The 18580-nt window shown below is 56.2% G+C and overlaps 4 protein-coding genes across 4 annotated transcripts in view; 2 read left to right on the top strand and 2 right to left on the bottom strand.

Moving 5' to 3' along the window:
• The window catches only part of ISF_05296 (Pal1 cell morphology), a gene marked incomplete at both ends in the record, with an annotated part of 2134 nt that extends 242 nt beyond the window's left edge, over positions 1–1892 (top strand). The window contains one exon of the mRNA XM_018848901.1: positions 522–1892. Coding sequence (XP_018704037.1) covers positions 522–1892 — 1371 coding nt within the window. The remainder of the gene's footprint in view (positions 1–521) is intronic.
• A 588-nt stretch (positions 1893–2480) lies between these two features.
• ISF_05295 (protein CFT1) lies at positions 2481–6837 on the bottom strand (the record flags this gene model as incomplete). The annotated part of the gene is made up of 2 exons (XM_018848900.1): positions 2481–2888; positions 2947–6837. The coding sequence occupies 2 exons, from the start codon at positions 6835–6837 to the stop codon at positions 2481–2483; spliced, it is 4299 nt and encodes a 1432-aa protein (XP_018704036.1).
• Positions 6838–7425: 588 nt separating this feature from the next.
• On the top strand, positions 7426–9273 carry ISF_05294 (LMBR1-like membrane protein; the record flags this gene model as incomplete). Its single annotated transcript, XM_018848899.1, has 1 exon — positions 7426–9273. One exon carries the CDS (start codon positions 7426–7428, stop codon positions 9271–9273), a length of 1848 nt encoding a protein of 615 aa, XP_018704035.1.
• Positions 9274–10306: 1033 nt separating this feature from the next.
• Positions 10307–12371, bottom strand: ISF_05293 (Transcription factor, MADS-box; the record flags this gene model as incomplete). The annotated part of the gene is made up of 3 exons (XM_018848898.1): positions 10307–12019; positions 12082–12238; positions 12316–12371. The coding sequence occupies 3 exons, from the start codon at positions 12369–12371 to the stop codon at positions 10307–10309; spliced, it is 1926 nt and encodes a 641-aa protein (XP_018704034.1).
• Positions 12372–18580: the final 6209 nt, after the last annotated feature.

Here is an 18580-nt window from a genome sequence, read left to right as displayed (position 1 = left end):
CCCCCCCCCCCCCACTGTTTTCTGCCCACCCGTTGCATCATCACTGCATCACGCCCGTTGGCGAAAGTCCAGAATCTAGAGTCTAGAGCTGGACCCTGCCCATCCATGGCGACATGGACGCTGGCGATCGGCTCTTCTTTTGGATTCCACCAGCTCTACGGATACTATCCTCTTTTTTATCCTTTTCCGGGCTTATCTGGTGGACCCTGACCTACAAACCCTCACACCACTTGCATCACCAGTCCCCTGTTTTTACCCTTGCTGTCGACGTCACCAATGCGCCGCGATGCCGCCGCTGCTGCTGAAGCCGCGTTGAAGCCGCATTGCTTTTTCTTTATATTTCCTTCAGTTCCTTTTCCCTCATTCTCTCATCACCTTTTCCTCCTTTTCTTGCCTTCTCTGCACGCTTCCCACATCGCCAAGACACATACGCATCGCTCTCCACCACAAAAACCTTGTCCCTCGTATCGCCATCCGCCACAATCGCTGACGCGCGTCTTTTTTTGTTATATTCGAAGCAGGCCAAGAGATATATTTTGGATCCCCTGACTGCCCCGGAGCCTTCGCAAGAAACCGGACCAGGCTCCTCCCACTATAACGTCCAGCTCCGGACCACCCGGCCCATCCCCGTCGCTTCGCCGCCCTCGTCGCCGTCACCGCGCCGCGCCTGCTCCACCAAGTCCAACAGCCAACACCATCATCGTGCCTCGAGAAAGCAATCGCCCAGTGTCAGCAGTGACGACGACACTCGGGATCCCTTCACCGATAACCGCACCTCGGCCAACTTTTTTAACAACCCTACACCCCCCGAGTCCTCCGGCTTCTTAAAGTCCAATCCTTACTCGGCCCGGCGCACCTTCAACCTCGACACCCACCACGAGGAGACACACTCGCACCGCAGCGGCCTCGTCTCACCCCCGCAGTCCCCCGAATTACCTGTGTCAGACAGCGCGCAGCCGTTGTCTCTCTCCACAGCGGACTACCACAGCGGCCGTGTCCCCATCCGCTCCGTCAGCTCTCGATCCGCCCCCGGCCCTTCGTCCCGGCACTACACCGGCTCCCCGGAGCCGTCTCAGCACAACCGCAGCCGCAGCGACGGCCAACACCGCTGCCAACATCACAGCCAGCCGCGCCCATCCGGTCTCGCCGAACGCTTCCCCGGTGACATGTCCCACCGCCCGCTCGACATGATCCGCCGCGAGACTCGTGCCGCCGATCGCCGGCACCGCAAGCGCGTGTCCGAGGCGGACACCATCGACCTGCTCGACACCATCGGCCCGGCGTACCACCACGGCGGGCCGTACGATGCGACCCTCGCCAGCCGCAACATGAACAAGATGTACTCGCCCGTCGAGGCCGTGCGCGACTCAAACATGGCCGCCCTGCGCGCCACCCCGCGCGAGTTCATCCGCGACGCCCTTATCCACCACCGCCCGCTCCAGGGCACCGCCACCGTCCCCAGCGGCGCCCTCGACGCCAGCGGTCGCCGCATGTCCTACGAGGAGGGCGCCGACCTTATGCGCGAGCCCGACGCGCCCGGCGGCGCCTACCGCCGCTACGACTTTGTCGACTACCACCCCGACGACCTCAAGGGCAAGGGGGAGCCCTCGTACACCATCGAGCGCGACCTGAAGAAGAACAGCAAGGACCGCCGCCCCGGTGACGAGGACGCCATCGAGATGGAAAGCAATCCTCTCATGGCCAAGAGCCTGCGCCGCCGGAAGAGCGTCCCCGCCGCTACCGGCGCCTCTTCCGGCGCGCAGCCTGCCGAGGGCGAGGCGGAGCATGGCCTCAACCGCCACAACTCGGCCGGCCACCGCATCAGCGAGGGCCTGAAGCGTCGCTTCGGCAGCCTGCGCCGCAAGAAGAGCGCCAACCCTGACTGCGACTAATCAGCTCTTCGTCCTTTCTGACTCGTGTGTACAATACAGTTTGTCAACAGCTTTGTTTCCTTTGTCTAGCTACGTGTCAATGTTTTTTTACCTTTTTTTGCAGCTGGGAAAGGAGGTTATACACCCAGATATAGAACTATTTGAGCTGGGGTTTTAACGATATACAGGATGGATGGCGTTTCTAGGTTGGGCGGCGACGACAAGCTTCAAGCTGTCATGATGAATCAGTTCTTTATCACAACACAATCAAAAGTTTAAACAAAATCGTTACCGGAAACGGGGATCCAGAATATGACCAGTGAATGGATTAAGCGAGATTCGAGGTACACCTCAAGGTCCGCGAGAGACTTGGGCGAACAATGTAGAATGATATCCGAAACACAGAGACTAGCTGAACGCTGCATCTCATCTTCAATGATGCCGAATCCCGTTCATATTGATATAAATCGACCCCAGCTTGACAACTCCTCTTCGTTCGGGAAACCAAAAATGGTGATGTCTTACCCCATTCCAAGCCAGATAGTCACCAAATATGCTTTTTCTAATCATTCTACAACCTCCCGTTTTTATAAATACAAGAATGACTCCTTAAAAGTACGCCATGCCCGACCACCCTAGCACGCCCTCCAGCTCTGCCCTCAGCTCGGCCAGGTCGTCGTAGCCGCTCTTGGCCGCCATCTCCGCGCGCTTCGCGGCGCCGAGCTCGGTCCAGCGCGTAAGCACCGTGCCGTCGACGATCATGCGTCCTGACGCGGCCGCCGTCTCCACGCCGACGGCGCGGGCGTGGCTCTGCGCGCCGCGGCCCTCGGGTAGCCGGTGCGCCTTGGGGTGCAGCCCGCCGTGCGGTGTGACGGTCGGCATCAGCTGATTCGCGAGCGACAGCAGCCGCCGGTACGCCGACTCGCCGAGCGGCGTCAGCGCCGCCAGCTGGCCCGTCGGGCAGCTCAGTAGCAGCGTGTGTGGCGTCTCCGCGCCCGTGGTGCCCATCGGCTGCGGCTGCGACGCGGGGATGGTGCGCTCCAGGAGCACCGTCGTTGTCGGCTCGTTTGGCGACAGCGAGAACGTCGTCCGGTGCAGGAGCAGATGGCCCGGGGGGGTGAAGTAGAAAGAGCAAATGGTACATACGGTCAGGGTTGAACTCGAAGACGTGCAAGTCACCATCGGCATCCACGCCAATCATAGATAGGTCCTCGCCATCTGGTAAGAAGTCCGCCACGAGCATTGGGATTTGACCGCTGCTCTTTCCGAGCACCTTGAAGGTGTACGGCTCTTCTGTGTAGCCTGCGAACCACATGCCCTTAAAAGCGTCAGCCATGAGGCACAGGCCAGTGCCACGCAGCTCACGGACACCCAGGATGTGGCAGTTCATATCCAAAAAGGCGACGGGGAGCAGTCCTCCGTCCTCGCGCAGACCGCGCACCATGCACTTTTGGCCCTGCGCAATCAGCAGCAGACCCGAGGTGCCGATCTCGGACAGCGATGTGACGCCACCGCGAGGCAGCTCTTCCTTGGCTTGGAGCTTCAGCCTCTTGTTCGTCTCCGGCCGCCCGGGCTCGGGGATGACGGTGACAATGTCAAACACTTGGACACGGCCACGCGTGGGCAAGTCTTCACCTTTGCAAATCGCACTGCCAACGGCGACAACCATACGTCGCTCTTTGGTTTCCTCAGAAATTTCAAGGTGAAGTGCCATCATGCTCTCAATGGTCTCGCATGATTCGAGATCTAAGCTATGAATGACGGTCCATGCCGCGGGGCTGATGAGTTTAAGAATACCTCGTGGCATGGTTGGCGCAAAGGTGACGGTCTCTTTTGCCCATTCTTTGTGGTAGTCATCATCCCGGGGGAGCTCGAATGGCTCACTGGTCGAGCACGCAGCAATATACGTTGCCGTGTGCGAGTGAAACGAGACTCTGTTGACGTCGCAATCGAGCGGGATCTTCTTAACTGAAATTCCCAGTTCGGCATAGTTTGTATCCGTGGGCAGCTGACTGACTCTGGCAATGCCTTTGGTATCGGCGTAAATGAATCCCCGATCGCAGCCTTCTGTGTTGAAAGTGCTCATGCCTCGTACGCCTTGGCCCTGAAGACCGACGATGCGAGGTATGCTCTTCGCCGACTTCAGGATGAAACTAGGTGAATCACCGGATAAGAATACCGTGCTGTAGCCGCCGACGTTTGCGCAGGGTTGGAGCGGAACGAAGCGCCTCTGCTCTGTGTCATCGTCGTCCTTGCCAGATGCCGGCGCGCTTTTCGCAATAGTAGAATTTGTTGACTTCTTAAAGAAGAGGGTATCCGAGAGCGGCGCTGAGGCGCTGTTTGGTTCATGGTATCGTACAGGCTCGTATAGAGTCAGATCATCAGTGTCATGGCGAAGAATGAGATACGGGCTTTTAGCGACCACGTCGCCAAGGTCGGCAACGAGAATTTCGGTCAGCGTTTCTTTCGCAGCGGCCTTGCGACCAGTAAAGTTTGCCGATAGGAAAGGTGGTGTCGAGGTAAGGCCTTCTGCAACATATACCGGCTCTGAAAGGTTGTTCAGATCATACATATGTAGAGCACCGGCTGTGCTCATCAAGAACAACATGACCCTCGAGTCGTCTCCCTCCTCAGGCTGTTTTGGTTGAAATATCCCGTCGTGATCAGCGTATAGACAGCCTGTCTGCCACTTTATCGAGGTCAGGGGGCTTTTGTCTTTCTCAACTTCTTCTAGCTCATCATTGCTGCCAATTTTGGCAATGAAAACGCTGTGATCGTCTCGGATAATCGTCAAGTACGGATCGGCGATGCTTGCGCTCACCACTCTTGGTTCGGCTCCTGTCTCTTCATCCATCATGGGCAGAATCTGGCTTAGGCCGAGATCCCCATCATAGCATCGGACTTCTGATTTTAGTACTTGAATAATTCGCATTTGCTTTCCCATGGTGCCGGCCATGACAGTGAAACCAGCCGCAGGCTCGAATTCCGTGTCTTTTAAGCTCTCGAAGCCAGCATCCGTCAGGGCGTAAACATCCGAAGTTTCGTAGCCATCTAGATCGACCTTGGCGACAATCATAAATCGGTCATACAGCTCCATGCTGTCGTATTCGCTGCTGACCACGGCACTGGAGCCGAGTGCTTTGGGTACTGGCTTTTTGACGCACATGGTCCAGAAGCCTCGTGCCTCCGGAAACTCGAATCTTCCAATTACCTTCGGTTGGATCTCACGGTTTAAGATGGCAATAGCGCCAGCCTTTCCTCGGCCAACGGCACAAGCAAGTTGCAGCTCCGATGTAACGCCATCTCGCAAAACTGCCTCTTCACTATCAGGCGGGAATACTGCTTTGCCCGGTGCAACGTCGTGGATCGGCGCCAGGCAAAGCAAGGAATCTTGTATGCGAAAGACTGGTTCACCACCTTTCACCGCCCCGTTGGCAGCTTGAGACGGCTTAGCGGCAGCCGATTCGGTGCCGTATAGGTCGTCATCCTCGTCAAAGTCATCATCCAGATCGATGTCTTCCACATCAAGGGCTAGGTCGGCATCTAGGGCTCTCGACTTTTTGCGTTTCTCCTGGGGTTGCTTCCTCGACCACCCGAGAACAACTGAGTCACCAGACTCGCTCCCGATAAACATAGAAGACTTTCCAATTCGGGAAATACAGGATACGCGACTTTTGAGGATACTCCCTCCGTTCTCTGGTGACACGGGAACAAGGCTGATTCCAGAAACCGTCCGCCCGTCAATCTTAAACGAGATGATTGACAACGATGCATCGTTGAGAATCAGCAGCAGCTCTCCAGTTTCCATGGAAATCGGTTCGATGGCACATCCTTCCAAGCGATAATTCAGTTGCGATTGATCAGCAAGACTAAAAGATGTCATTTGCCGTGCCATGGGGTTCACCGCAACGCCATTGGCTTTACCAGACTGGTCGATGTGGATGAGCTCATTTTCGCCGACAAGAAGAGCACCTCCGACAGGGTTGGGTAGCGGAAGGACACGTTTGAGGTCTTGCGGCAAGCCTGTGACTGATAGAATGGTGGTCGAAGCACGCTGCTTCAGATCCAAGGTAAAGACTTTATAGGTCATGTGGTCCCTCAATCCTAGGGCAATCGAGGTAGACTGTGCAGAGGAGAGGATGCCAAATGTAGGTTCTCGGTACTGGTGGAGGAAGGAGAGATGTACCGGGTGCAGAAGTGTCGGGTCGAGAAGAGGGAGTCGCAGCACAAAAGACGGCAGATATTGTGTTTCGGTGCCATGGCCATTTTCATTGGTCGCAAGAGAAGCCTCCTTGACAGGCTTTGGCCCGTCCAGCGCCTCATCCCAGTCTTCCATCTCGAGATCCTCCTCGGCCTGGCGGAATGGCAGAATAGACAAATTGCGGCTGCCAAACTTGAAGGCGGCGCATCGACTGGCAGGGTCGGCTTCGATGTAGTTGACGTACTCACCAAAGGGCAGCTCCCACGGCGCACCCTGCAGCTCGTCCTTTTCGTAGTAGTGTATGGAGACGGTATCGAGGGCGAGCCGCTGGGGGTTCCACTCGGTCAAGCACATCTTGGCGCCGCGGTAGGCCAGCAGGAGGGCCTCGCCGCCCGAGGCGGTATCGCGTAGTTTCAGACGGGCGAGGCCGATGACGGTGCCGGCGACGGGGATTTCGGCGACGAGGACGAGTTTGGTGTGCTGGGCGCGGTCGCGCGGCAGCAGCAGGGCCTCGAGGCCGTCGTCATCGTGGCCGCGGACGTCAAAGTCGGGGTTCTGCTGCTGCTTCGGGTCTCCCTTGCCGGACGGCTGGTTTTCGGGTTGGTACTGCTGCGGGTCGAGCTCGGCGGCAATAGTTCGCGTCTCGAAGACCTGGAGGAGGGAGCCCTTTGCGACGACGAGGTTGTTGGCGGCGGCGGAGGTCAAGGGCAGGCTCAGGGAATGGGTGACAGCCGAGGGCGCCACAAGCTCCGTGTAGACCTGCATTGCGGCAGGTTCATTCTCGCTCGCCGACTGGCGAGTCGAATTGGAGAGGGGGTGATGTGGGTGACGGCTGGTCGCGAGTTTGGCGAGGTTGCGATGGGAGGTTGAAAAGCGGACAGTAGGTACCACCAAGAGCTGGAGCTATGTAGCAGTGGTACAGATAGTGGTGTTGTGGCTGGAGCTGAGGCTGAGGCTGGAGCTTTCGGGACGGCGGTGCATTGATCCGCCCAAGTAATTACAGGCAGCCAGGCAGGCAGCTGTTTGCGCATCTGGGGAAGCTGAGACAGTTCTACAGGTTCTACAGGTACCTCGTACCACCTCGCTAGCAGCCACAGTAGCTCAGCTATGATGTATGTATGTATGCACTAGTGGCTGCTCACTTATGCAAGTTTCAATGGTTCGACATTCTTTAATTGCGTCACAAAACATTCATGACTTCTCTCATCCATCATCACCGTCGCTCAACCCCATCAACAGACATTCTCATCCTACCACAAGCCTCAAGCAGCCCTGCACCAGCTCCCACGATTCACAGCAAACAACCGCCCCGTCTTCGCCCAGCTGCCCCAGCTCGTCACCAGCACCACCACCATGCTGGCGGACGCCGGTCTCATCCAGACCAGCCTGATCTGGGTGACGTACGCTGGCGCCGTGGCCCTCTGCCTCATCGCGGCCGCCGTCACGACCCTGACGTGGCAGACGCCGCGCGAGCGCTCCGCCGTCGTCAGTGCCGTCGCCGTCATCAGCCTGACGGCGCTGCTCGCCACCGTGCTGCTGCTCCCCGTCGACATCGCCCTCGTCTCCGCCACGGGGTCCGCCCGGCTCGGCGTCAAGAAGCCCTGGGCCACGCCCGGCCGCGTCGCCGACCTGCTCCTCGCCCTCAAGGTCCTCTACTACACCCTCTACAGCCTCGACGCCCTACTCTGCCTGCTCTTCATCCCCTTTGCTTACTTCTGGTACGAGGAGTATGACGAGATTGAGTTCGAGGAGGAGGGGCGCACCTGGCGCTCCCGCCTCTGGGCCGCCGCCAAGTACACCCTCTTCTTCGTCGCCCTCGTCGTCGCCCTCTTCCTCGTCGGCTTCTTCGTGCCCGCCGCCGGCCGCGGCGACCTCGATGGCCCCCAAAGCTGGAGCTGGAGTTGGAGCGGCAGCCACTCTGACTATCTGCAGCTCATCGCGCAGAGCAACGGCGAAAAGGCACTCACGTTCGCGCTCGGCCTGCTCGTCACCCTCGGAACGCTCCTCTACGTCGTCTACACCGGCGCCGGCCTCGCTCTCATGCCCATCTCCTTCATCCAGTCCGCGCCTGGAGTCTCGGCGCCGCGCCTCTCCGCCGCCACCGCCTCGCAACTCGAGCAGAACCGTGAGCGCCGCCGGCAACTAGAGATGCGCTACGCCGGTCGCAGTGACGGCGACGGCAACGGAGCCACCGCTATGACTCGCAAAGACCGCCGCGAGCTCGACGCCCTTATCCGCGAGGAGCAGACGCTTGTCCGTCGTGAGCGTCTCGCCGCTGAGGCACAGGGTGAGGGTCGCAGCGGCCTCCACCGCGCCTGGCTGCGCGTCTGCGCCTTCTTCCGCCCCGTCAAGATGGCCGGCGGCATCGCGCTCCTCATTCTCTCCGTCCTCATCGCCGTCTCCATGCTAATCACCGGCATCGACAAGGCCACGCACTCGGCGTGCAAGCGCCGCTGCGGCTATCTCGTCGATCACATCCGCGTCTTCCAGCCCATCAACTGGATCTTCGTGCAGGCCGCGCGCGCCTTCCCCGTCGACTACGTGCTCATGGCCCTGCTCGTGCTGCACCTCTTCAGCAGCTCCGTCTCGGGCATCGCCGCCGTCGGCATCCGCTTCCTCTGGATCCGCGTCTTCCAGGTGCGCCGCGGCCGCACCGCGCCGCAGGCCCTCCTCATCGCCACCGTCATGCTCGGCCTCGTCACCCTCGCCGTCAACTACGCCGTCGCCATGTTCGTCGCGCCCCAGTACGCCGCCTTCGGCACCCAGACCTTTTGCAGCCTCGACCCGCCCGCCGCCGGCCGCAACCCCGACTGCCGCAACCGGCCCGACGCCGTCCTGCCCTGCGGCGCCCGCGCACGCGAGTTCCCCTTCGCCGCCCGCGCCTGCACCCCCTCGGTCGCCTCCACCTTCCTCAGCCGCATCACCGTCACCTGGCCCTTCTTCGGCATCGTCGCCTTCTGGGGCCAGTTCGCGCTGCTCGCCGTCTTCGCCGTCGTGCTCGTCACCGCGGCGTTCCGCCCGCCCCGCGTCAACCTCGCAGAGCTCGACGAGGACGCCGAGGAGGACGAGGAGGAGAGCCTGCTGGCGGCCACCGGCCGGCGCTTCGCCGCGAGCTGGGAGGACGCGCGCACCAGCGGCGGCAGTCGCGGGAGCAACAGCAATAACAACAACTCCCGCAGCTATGGCACAGCCAATGCTTAAAAAAAATATAGACAATGAGGAGGGAATCTTGCTGCGCCCTCTGTCTTGTCTTGTGTATCATCATCTCTTCTTAGGGCTGGAACATTATTTTGCATCGTTAATCGGATAGGAAAAAGGGGCGGATAATAGGTGACGGAACATAGAATCACAGATTCGGGTATACGACGATAAAGGGAGCATGTGTTATCTTGGTTTTTTTTCTTTTCTTTTTTCTTTTCTCGTTTCTCGGTTTCGAATTTTTTTTTTTTTTTTTTTACTCTTGTCTACCAGGTTCAAAGGTTTTCTTGCGTTAAGGTGTTTCTCGTCAGATTTGAAACTTTCTCTTCTGGTACATCTCTAATGACAGCCTCAAATCGCATCCTTATTGTAGAAATGGCTGCTATTCATAACGTGAAATGTGTCTGTCTTGTCATCATTCCAGCGCCGGGCTGATTCCCGTTTAGCTATACAATACGACAACCTGTTTTTCTCCCTCGAAATCTCGGCGCCAATCACTGTCGCCATGGACCCTCCCGTTCGGGGCATCTGAATCTCCATCTATCCTGGCCAGGTACATGCGAAACCCCTGAGAAAACGAAAATGAAGAGCAAAAAAATTCCAAGGCATCATGAATTGACCAACCCAATCCAAAGAAAAACAGAAACTAAATCAAGAGAATTTGCATTTTAGCGTCTTTCCAACCGACGCAAACAATAAAAAGAATCGAGAAAATGAGAATCGAGAAAATGAGAATCGAGAGACTACGGATTCCAAATTCCATATGGCAGTATATAGAGTTGTAAAGAAACGCATGACGAGAAATCGTCAGCGTTTCTCAAGCGGACTCAGTCCACAGCACGTACATGAGCGTCGTCGTCCAGATGGCGCGGGTATCAGTAAAAATGCCGGAATCAAAACACAAATAAAAGCAGCCAACGGAAAACGCAAATAGTCTTCGCTGAGCGAGACCAAGAGCAGTGAGTTCCTAGAAGGTCTGCTTTGCTCCTAAATCAAAGCAAATAAGTGTGCCATCAAAATGACTCGGAGTCGGTCGTTATTCAACCTTGACACGTTTGGGCTCAGTTGGGGGGCCGTGGCTGCTCGTACTCGAGGTTGCGGAACCTTCGCTCTTTCGTTTCATGGCTTCCCGCGACTTGAGGCTGTCGGTAGTGCCCGCTGCGGTGGGCATTGATGACGATGCCGCCGTCGATGCCGAGGAAAGGGCCGACTGGTTGTGATCCTGGGATAGGAAGCTAGGGCCGGAACCCACCACGGGCGTTGAAAAGTTGAGTGGACTTGGGAGCGTGTTGCTATCGCTCGCCTTGTAATTCCACTCCGGATAGAAGCTACTTGGACTAGGGAGAAACTCGCCGTTGAGGTACCTGGATGGTAGCGCAGATTGTGGTGTTTCATTCTTGTTAGGGGCACCATTCCCTATTCCTTGGGGGTTCACCGGCGGCCTCGCGAACGGATTCGGTGGTCCAGTGGCCCCTGCGGACAACAGCGAAGAAGCGGACGGAGATGGCGGCGGCAAGACGATGGAACCATGTCGCCTCTGCGTATGTGTCGGGGTCTCGGTAGAATTGCGCGGCGAGCTAGATTCTGCAGTAACAGCACTTCCGCTTTGCTCCGATCCTCCATCCGGGATTTGCACGGTAAGCTTCGGGCCACGGGGCCTGGCAGATAACGGGCCGCCTGTCAGGCTGTTCGTCCGAGACGGCGGCGCGAATGCTACGTCGGGAAGGGAAACATTCCGCGACTTGTCCATGGAGCTGTGACAGCGTGACAACGGAGGCGACGTCTTGATCGAAGCACCCGCGTCAACAGACTGCGAGCGACTATTAGGCTCTTCCTTGATAGTAGATTCTTCCGTGCTGAACAACTTGGAGTGTTGTCCGAGAATGGATCGGTTCTCCTCCACGGGGGTAAAAATGCTGTGCGATCTGCGTTGAGGAAGCTTCTTGATAGCAGAATCTGTATTGAGTAAAGGCGGGTGTCGGGCATCGGTCTCCGGAGCGGCGTCTCTCGAGGGCGGCGGCTGAGGATCCGCAGGGCGGCGATCTGGCGGTGGAGGATGTGGCATTGCCGTTGGCTGTTGTACATCAGGACGTGGAGGCATCGACATAGATTGGGGGGGTGGTTGGGACTGGTATTGCGGTTGAGGCTGTTGAGACGGCGGCTGAGGTGTGTACGCTGGCTGAGGTTGCTGAGGGTGTGGTTGAGGTGGGCGACGATCGTCTCCATAGGCTTGAGGAGGCGGTGGTTGATGGGGGTGCTGGGGGTGCTGAGGGTGCTGAGGGTGCTGGGGGTGTTGTGGGTGCGGAGGATAATACTGAGGACCGTGAGGGTGCATCATGGGCTGCGCAGGCGCGGCAGGGCCGTTGTAGATGGGAGGCGCAGGCATGTAAGTGATGCCAGGATGTGTACCGGGCGGCGGGGGAGGAACCATGCCCGATGGTATGCGGCGGCCGTCGTTTCTCGAATCGGGGCGTCCCATGGGGGGCGGATGTGGCGAGTGGCCGCGGGGAGGCAGATGGTGGCCATGGTGATTGGGATAAGGCGCGCCATTAGGAACAGGAGGAGAAGCTGTCGGGGTGTGGTGGCGTATTTGGGGCGGGAAATGGCCGTGTTGAGGGTGATATTGCGGAGGCATCATCTGGGCCTCCTCGTGACCTCTTGGGGGCGTCGCGTCGCCATCTTCGTCGTCGTCGCCGTCGTCTCCACCGGCAAAGTCGTTTGGACCTTTGTGTTCGTTTGCACCGCCATGCTGGAAGGTGATTAGCTGAAAGGGAAACGGCGAATTCAGGGGAAGCGGTTGAAGAGACTCACATATTGGTGGCGGGTAATGAGATCATGCATGTCGGCAGAAGAGTACTCGTACAGCTTCTTGTTGCTACCAAAGATGAAGACGGCGACGTCGACAGAGCAAAGCACGGAGAGCTCGTGAGCCTTTTTGAAAAGACCGCCTTTCCGCTTCAGGAACGTGCTATAGGAGAGGCATGTTGGTTAGCAGACATGGGGAGAGGGGGGCTGAAGGCAGAGAGGCGAAGCGATGAAGCATACACTGAGCGGTTGCGATCATCTTTGATGGCTTTGATTTCAATTTTTCTGCGACCCATTGTGACGAGTGTCTATGTGAAGCAAAAGCAGGTGGGCGTGGTGAGCGGCAGGTGGCCGGAGAAAGCAGGGCCACGCGCCGAGTTTATGTGTATCGTTCGTTGGCCGTATCGCAGCGTTGGTAGACGGGCGTTGACAACTGGGCGAGGGCAAGCGAACAACTGGGCGAGGGCAACCGACCAGGAGGCGTCCGCTGGAGGCTGGACGCGGCGCAGGCGCAGGCGCAGCACTGATGAAGCGAAGCGAGCAAAATGTCGCAGAGCGCGTGGTCGAGGCTATCGAGAAGGAACGAGTTTGTAATTTAGCAGCAACGGTGAGGAGCAAACGGAGTGCTGCTGGACGAGTGGGCCGGCGAGCAAGCAGGTTCGTCGCAAGACTAGGCGGCGGCGGGGATTGTGAGGGCAGCAAACAGGAGGGCGAGAGGCGTTGGCGAGAAGCGAGAGGCGTTCGAGGATGAGGACGAGGAACGCGGAACGGAGCAGGAAGACATGCAACGGGGTGAGGAGGGAAGCGGGCGGACGGGCGGGCGGCGGGAGGGAGGAGCTTCGCTGGCGGGCGCAAACAAGCAACAGAGTCGGCGAGGGCGCAAAGAAGGGGAGACAAGTCGTAGAGAGCGAGGCACAAACGGCGAACAAACGGTATTGAAGCTATCACAGTTGGCCAAAAAGGAAGTCTGGCCGGGAGAGAGCGCACGCTGGTTGCGCAGGATGATGGGGCTGGATCTGGCGTTGGAGGGTTCTAATAATAGACCTTGATCGTGTTCAGTTCATGGGAGGAGGTTTAAAAAAAAAAAAGAGCGAGCAGGATGGATGGGGGTGGGGGGGGGTACTGCTACCTACTGGAGACTGGAGCAGTCAAGGCTGGCAGACACAGGGAGGGACAGGGCAAGTCAGTGCCAAGAGCCTCTGGACTGGAGAAGCAGGAGGCTAGCCCAGCTGTGCTTGTGCTGTGAGTCTGTACCCCCGTCTGCGGTTAGGAGGTACTGATCACTTTGATCAGTGAGCCCATGTACGGATGCTGGTACAAATTTGCAGGCGAAAATCGGGCAAGCTCGGTGGTACCGCCGTGCCTCCTGCTAAGCTGTGGGGGGGTGGGAACTCTTTTTTGGTGAGCGTGCCGCCTGAAAAAAGGCTGCTTTTCTCCCTCGTAGTGTCGTGCCAGGTGAACGGAAGTGGTGTGGCCTTGTCGGAAAAAAAGCCGGGCTGGGGTTGAGATGGACCCTGTAAAGTTTAAACGACCAAGTATCAAAAGCGACTACGGATAATTATTATTACCCAGTGATCGAGTTTTGGGGGTTGTTGGCTTGACACTGATCAGCAGTGAAGCCGTTGCAGTCCTGATTATTCGTACAGGCCGCAGAGGTGCAATTGCCGCGATGTTGAGAACAGGCGCTCCCCAGGCCTACCTGTTATTAGCGGGACCCCAAAAATGAGTGGGATATGCAATTCCAATGTTGGCACCATAATAATGAGGCCTGAAAAGGTAGTAAGAAGAGGATCATATGGGAATGCAGTTGCCTGATGCAGAGGGGCATGCAAAAACCATCGCCATCAGCTATACCGATCCCTACGGATATTTGTTGTTAGTACCTGCGTGTTGGCTGGTACAAGATACACATGTATGTACGTACATATGTATATATGTACTGTACATACATACATAGGTACGTACCTCTCCGCATGAGTCGAGCCAATACAAATCGGTATCGCGCACCAATCTCTCACAAACATCGTACAGAGTGCTTACTCGACTCGAAACTAATCCGTACCTATTGCCGCTTTCCTTCTTTTTCCGGTTTCCGTCCTCTTGTCGCCTTGCATCCTGGAAATAACAAGCCCCAGTTCCCAGTTCCAGCCATTCAACCAGACACCGAAAAGCGCCACCAGGGTGGCGTGGCGTGGCGTGGCAGTGGGCTTACAGGGGATGGAGGGGGGCGTTCCCCGCTACGAACTAATAACACGGCACAGCCGACCAACTGGACGGCCCCAGCAAGCGCCGTGGCCACCAAGACTCGCAGCTTGTCCTCAGCCACATGCGGAAGACTGCCAATAAGAAAGACACGGTAAAAAGAGAGGAGGGGAAGAATAGACAAAAGGGAAATGCAAGAAGAAATATTCACTTCACGTTTTGTTTGTTTCAACACGCCCTAAAACGCGAGAATTCGATAAAATAGAGAAACCAAGCTGATGCACTAACTACTAAGCCGTAACTATTGGCACACACTCTTTCCATCCTAGCGAGTCATTAATCTCTTCATCTGGTCAGCATGCACATCATCACTCTTTTAATAAATCGTCAATCAAGTCATACAATGACCTTGCCTTTTTCACTACGTCCTTGTTACTAGCCTGCATCTCATATTCCTCCGTCCCCTCACCCCCGGACCACACTCTCCTCTGTCGTCTGAGACATGCGCAAGCCTAGCAAAGCAACAAACGCCTTGTCCCATCTTGCAGCCCTTGTCTTGTTTGAGCTTGCTGTGGGCTGATAGTCTGGTAGGTAGCGTCATCCCGCCTTTCCCTAGCAGCCCAGAGAGAGAGGGGGAGATGAAAAGCAAAGCGCTTGCCTGCCTCTTTTGGTCGTTCCCGCCCTGTGTAATCTCATGAACCTGCGACAGGCTCACCTGAAAGAAGAAAAGGAAAAAAAAAATTAAATTACCTGCCCCATGTTTCGGATAGCCATTTATTATCCAAAGTGGCGGCCTTGGTCCGTTTTGATCGTCTTTCTTAACTCTATCCGTTCTGCATGCATGTTGTCAATCGCCGTGACTCAAACTTGTTTCCTTTCGTCTTCTTTCAACTACCACGACAGCTTGGCATCTCCAGCCAGTTACCGAATTTGGCTGAAACTCCTGCATCCGCCGTCATGCCGACGTGACACGGTCGCCGTTGCAAACACAGTCACTTCACTTGACTTGACTCCCTCCCCGCACAGGTCCCCTAGTTTATCGATGCTCTGTCCTCTCAGCCACCCAGTCAAGGTTCATGACGCGCGGTCCTGCAGACCCAATGGCTTTTTAATTAAAAGTCCATAACTAGTTGCTCCGTATCCACGCGCCGCTTGCCGGCAGGGCACGGAAGGGAGAAAAAGGTCAAGTACTTAATTAACAGCCTCAACAAGCTCAGCTGTGTCCGTAAACTTATCTTGCTGCTAAGCCACCGAGAAGAAAAAGATCTACCTTACCCACGGCAGTGTCAAAACGAACTGCCCAAGCCACTGTCCTAAATGGGTTCTCGAGCCCAAAAACTGAATCGCGATACCTACCAACTATACTCTAGTCTTTATTTGCCGGCCCCGGTGGTGGAGGCTTGGTTGCCGGGTGCCTTGAGGACGGCCAATAACGAGTAACTAGATAAATAGCCGGGGGGGACTTTTGTATTAGGAGGGAAGCTTCTTCCGTGTGCCTTTCAGAGCTTCAAGGTTCCCAACGGCAACGCCGTTGCGCTCCGCAACGCCACGGTTTGTGATGCTAATAAGTCCATCCCTGTTAGCGTCGACGCTCATACTACAAGGCTTACCTACCGTAGGGCCAAAGAGCAGCAGCAACATCACCGATCACGGCTCAACAAACTTTAACTAGTTATCCGATTACTTGACGCGTCGAAAGCAGAGAGGTGAACGAACGAGACATCCTGACGCCGTCTGAAAGGGCTCAGTTTGCCTGCCTCCGTCCTGGGCCAGCAAAGAAAGAGCAAGCAAGGAGTCGGATGACCGACAGGGCCGCGTCAACAGCCCGCTCGTTTCCCTACTTCTCTTCCCCAAACTGCCGCGGTTCGAGATGGTCTTGATGTTGGTACCCGAGACAGACGCACCACGCCCGCTCCCTCGCCTGGCGGCTGGCCGCATCGTAAATCTCGCGCCCCTTCTCTATTGCTCAACGCCGCACCCCTCGCTTAAGCTAGTAGGGTCGCAATGGCAGGCCTGTCGCACTAACTGTTAGCCTTGTGGCACAGGGACGAGATTAGGGACCACATGGAATGGAATGCAAGGGGAAGGTGCCTTTGATCTCCGAATACCCTCTGCAGCTGCTAATCTCGTTGCTCGTATGGATCCTTCTACCTAGCTAACCATGAAGCGATGGTGGCACGGCCGATCTTTTCTACTAGCTATCTTTTTATCTACTTGTGCAGTGTAAAACCAATATAGGGAAACAAGATTATTGTAAAAGAAAAAAAAAATTGTACAATTTCTTCACATGCTTATATTCTCACCATTTCATGCCGACTATGCGATTGTTAATCCGGAGCACCACCGCTACAAGATCACCGTTAGTTAGGTGGCGGAGCAGAACAACGATTGGGTAAGTGTTTTGCCATCTAGATATGCAAAAGGAAGTGTATGCCATTCTATCTTTGCGCGTTGTCATCGTGTAACGGGAAGCGTGACAGCTGTCCGTGTGTATCCGCTCATCAATCCGCACAAGACAGTAACTATAACCTGCCGGTCGACTTCCGCACCCTCTGCTCTTCATCACCAATGTTAGACGAGACCCTCAACTCTTTGCCATTCTTGAGCAAACTGTTGTACCAGGTGACGATGCGGCACCCCATACATGAGCCAGACAGCGTCGCATGTTGCTTGCCCTACCCCTCTTAACCCCCTCACCCCCTCGTCTGCAATCATGCAGATTACAGATGCAGCAGGCATCCATCGACCGACGTTGTTTTCGGATGCAACCCTGATCCGCTCTCTTTTTTCAAAAGAATTCTTCTAACAATAGTAACAATGCGTGCCGGCGGGGGCAAGCCACCCAGGGACAATCTCTGCCCCGCACATAACTGTCCCTCTCTTTGTTTTGTCGTCGTCAGAGTAGGAGCAGGAGTAGGGATATTTGGGAGATAGGATGGGACTGATCAGAGGAGGAGGAGACATGAAAAGTCCGCGGAGTAGGACATAACAACGGCAAGTCGGAGAAGAACAAAGAGGCAGGGCATCCCATCAGCGTGACAAATAACATACCCTATATCCCCGACGACATCCTCTCATGGGCAAGCAAACGACACAAACATTAGCGCGTAGAAACACTCACTCTCCAATCCGTCAAGTATCGATAATTTTCCTCTTCACTCACTCAGTCTTGAAGCGCTCTGTGTTGCTGTCTCCATCCCATCCTCATCACATCGTCATCACCCAACCCCAAGGCGGTAACTATGTACGAGATTTACCAGCCCATCCGTTTCACCGTTTCTTGCCATGCCCAACTTGACTGAGTTTCTCTCCTTCCTCTACCCTCTCGGGGTGCATGAAATCCTCGCCCCCCCCCCCGCCGGTTTAGTTTCCCCGGGACGCGATACCCGGGGTGCATTACGACGAGCCTTCTCGCTTCTAAAAATAAACACACACGGCAGCAGCCCACGAGGCGGAGCCTCATCACACAAATCGTCAGTCAGCCCAGCAGGAAACGAAAACAAAAATAACCAAAAAAAAGCCCTGGGAAATCAACCCACTCCATACCTTCTCTCCTGCTTCAGCGATGTTGGATCGGTTGCTTGGCATCACAACTCGACGCGTGGCTTCCATGGGGGCACAGCCTCTCTCCTCCCCCCTCCTCCCCGCCTCTCACCGCCACGGAATCACATCTTCAGCATCACATCTTCTCATATGTATCAAACCACTTCGCTTCATCCTCGAGTCCTGGTCCCCCCACCCGCAGATGCATGATTCACGCTCGTCAGACATGGCAGTTGGAGGACTCAAAGAGGAACCCGCCTTCTATTCTGGGCTCTGATCCTTCTCGCCCCATTTGCCTTGCTACGCCGGGTGCCCCCGACCTCTTATTACTAAGACCTCCATCACTTCTTGCTTGCTTCGCCTCGCCCTCGATGCAACGTCAATAGCTTTCCGCTTTCCATTTAACACGCTACCGATAACTAGCTATTCTTACTGGAATATTCACGATACTCGAAAATGCCCGCGTAGCCCCCTCCCATTGTAAAACGCCAGACACCCAACTTCCAAATTTCAAGCCAAATAAATCAAACAACGACGCTCTTCACGATGGAGAGCCTGCGCCGCCGGTATTGTAGCTGCCGAAACCGCCGTGCTCCGCCGCCGCATCGGCCTTCATCGTACCGTTGAGCAAAGGGCATAGTCTTGTAAGAGACATTCGTTAGCAAAGAGTTCGTTGGCCAATAGATCAGTAAAAAGTGGCAACAGCAGCAGCCAGCAAGCAGTGTCTCCCAAAGCAGCTCTCTTTCGTCAGTCAGTCTGT

Source organism: Cordyceps fumosorosea, assembly GCF_001636725.1.
Source record: "Cordyceps fumosorosea ARSEF 2679 chromosome Unknown scaffold_12, whole genome shotgun sequence".
NCBI classification, from domain to species: domain Eukaryota; kingdom Fungi; phylum Ascomycota; class Sordariomycetes; order Hypocreales; family Cordycipitaceae; genus Cordyceps; species Cordyceps fumosorosea.
This window is presented reverse-complemented; position numbering and strand designations above follow the sequence as displayed.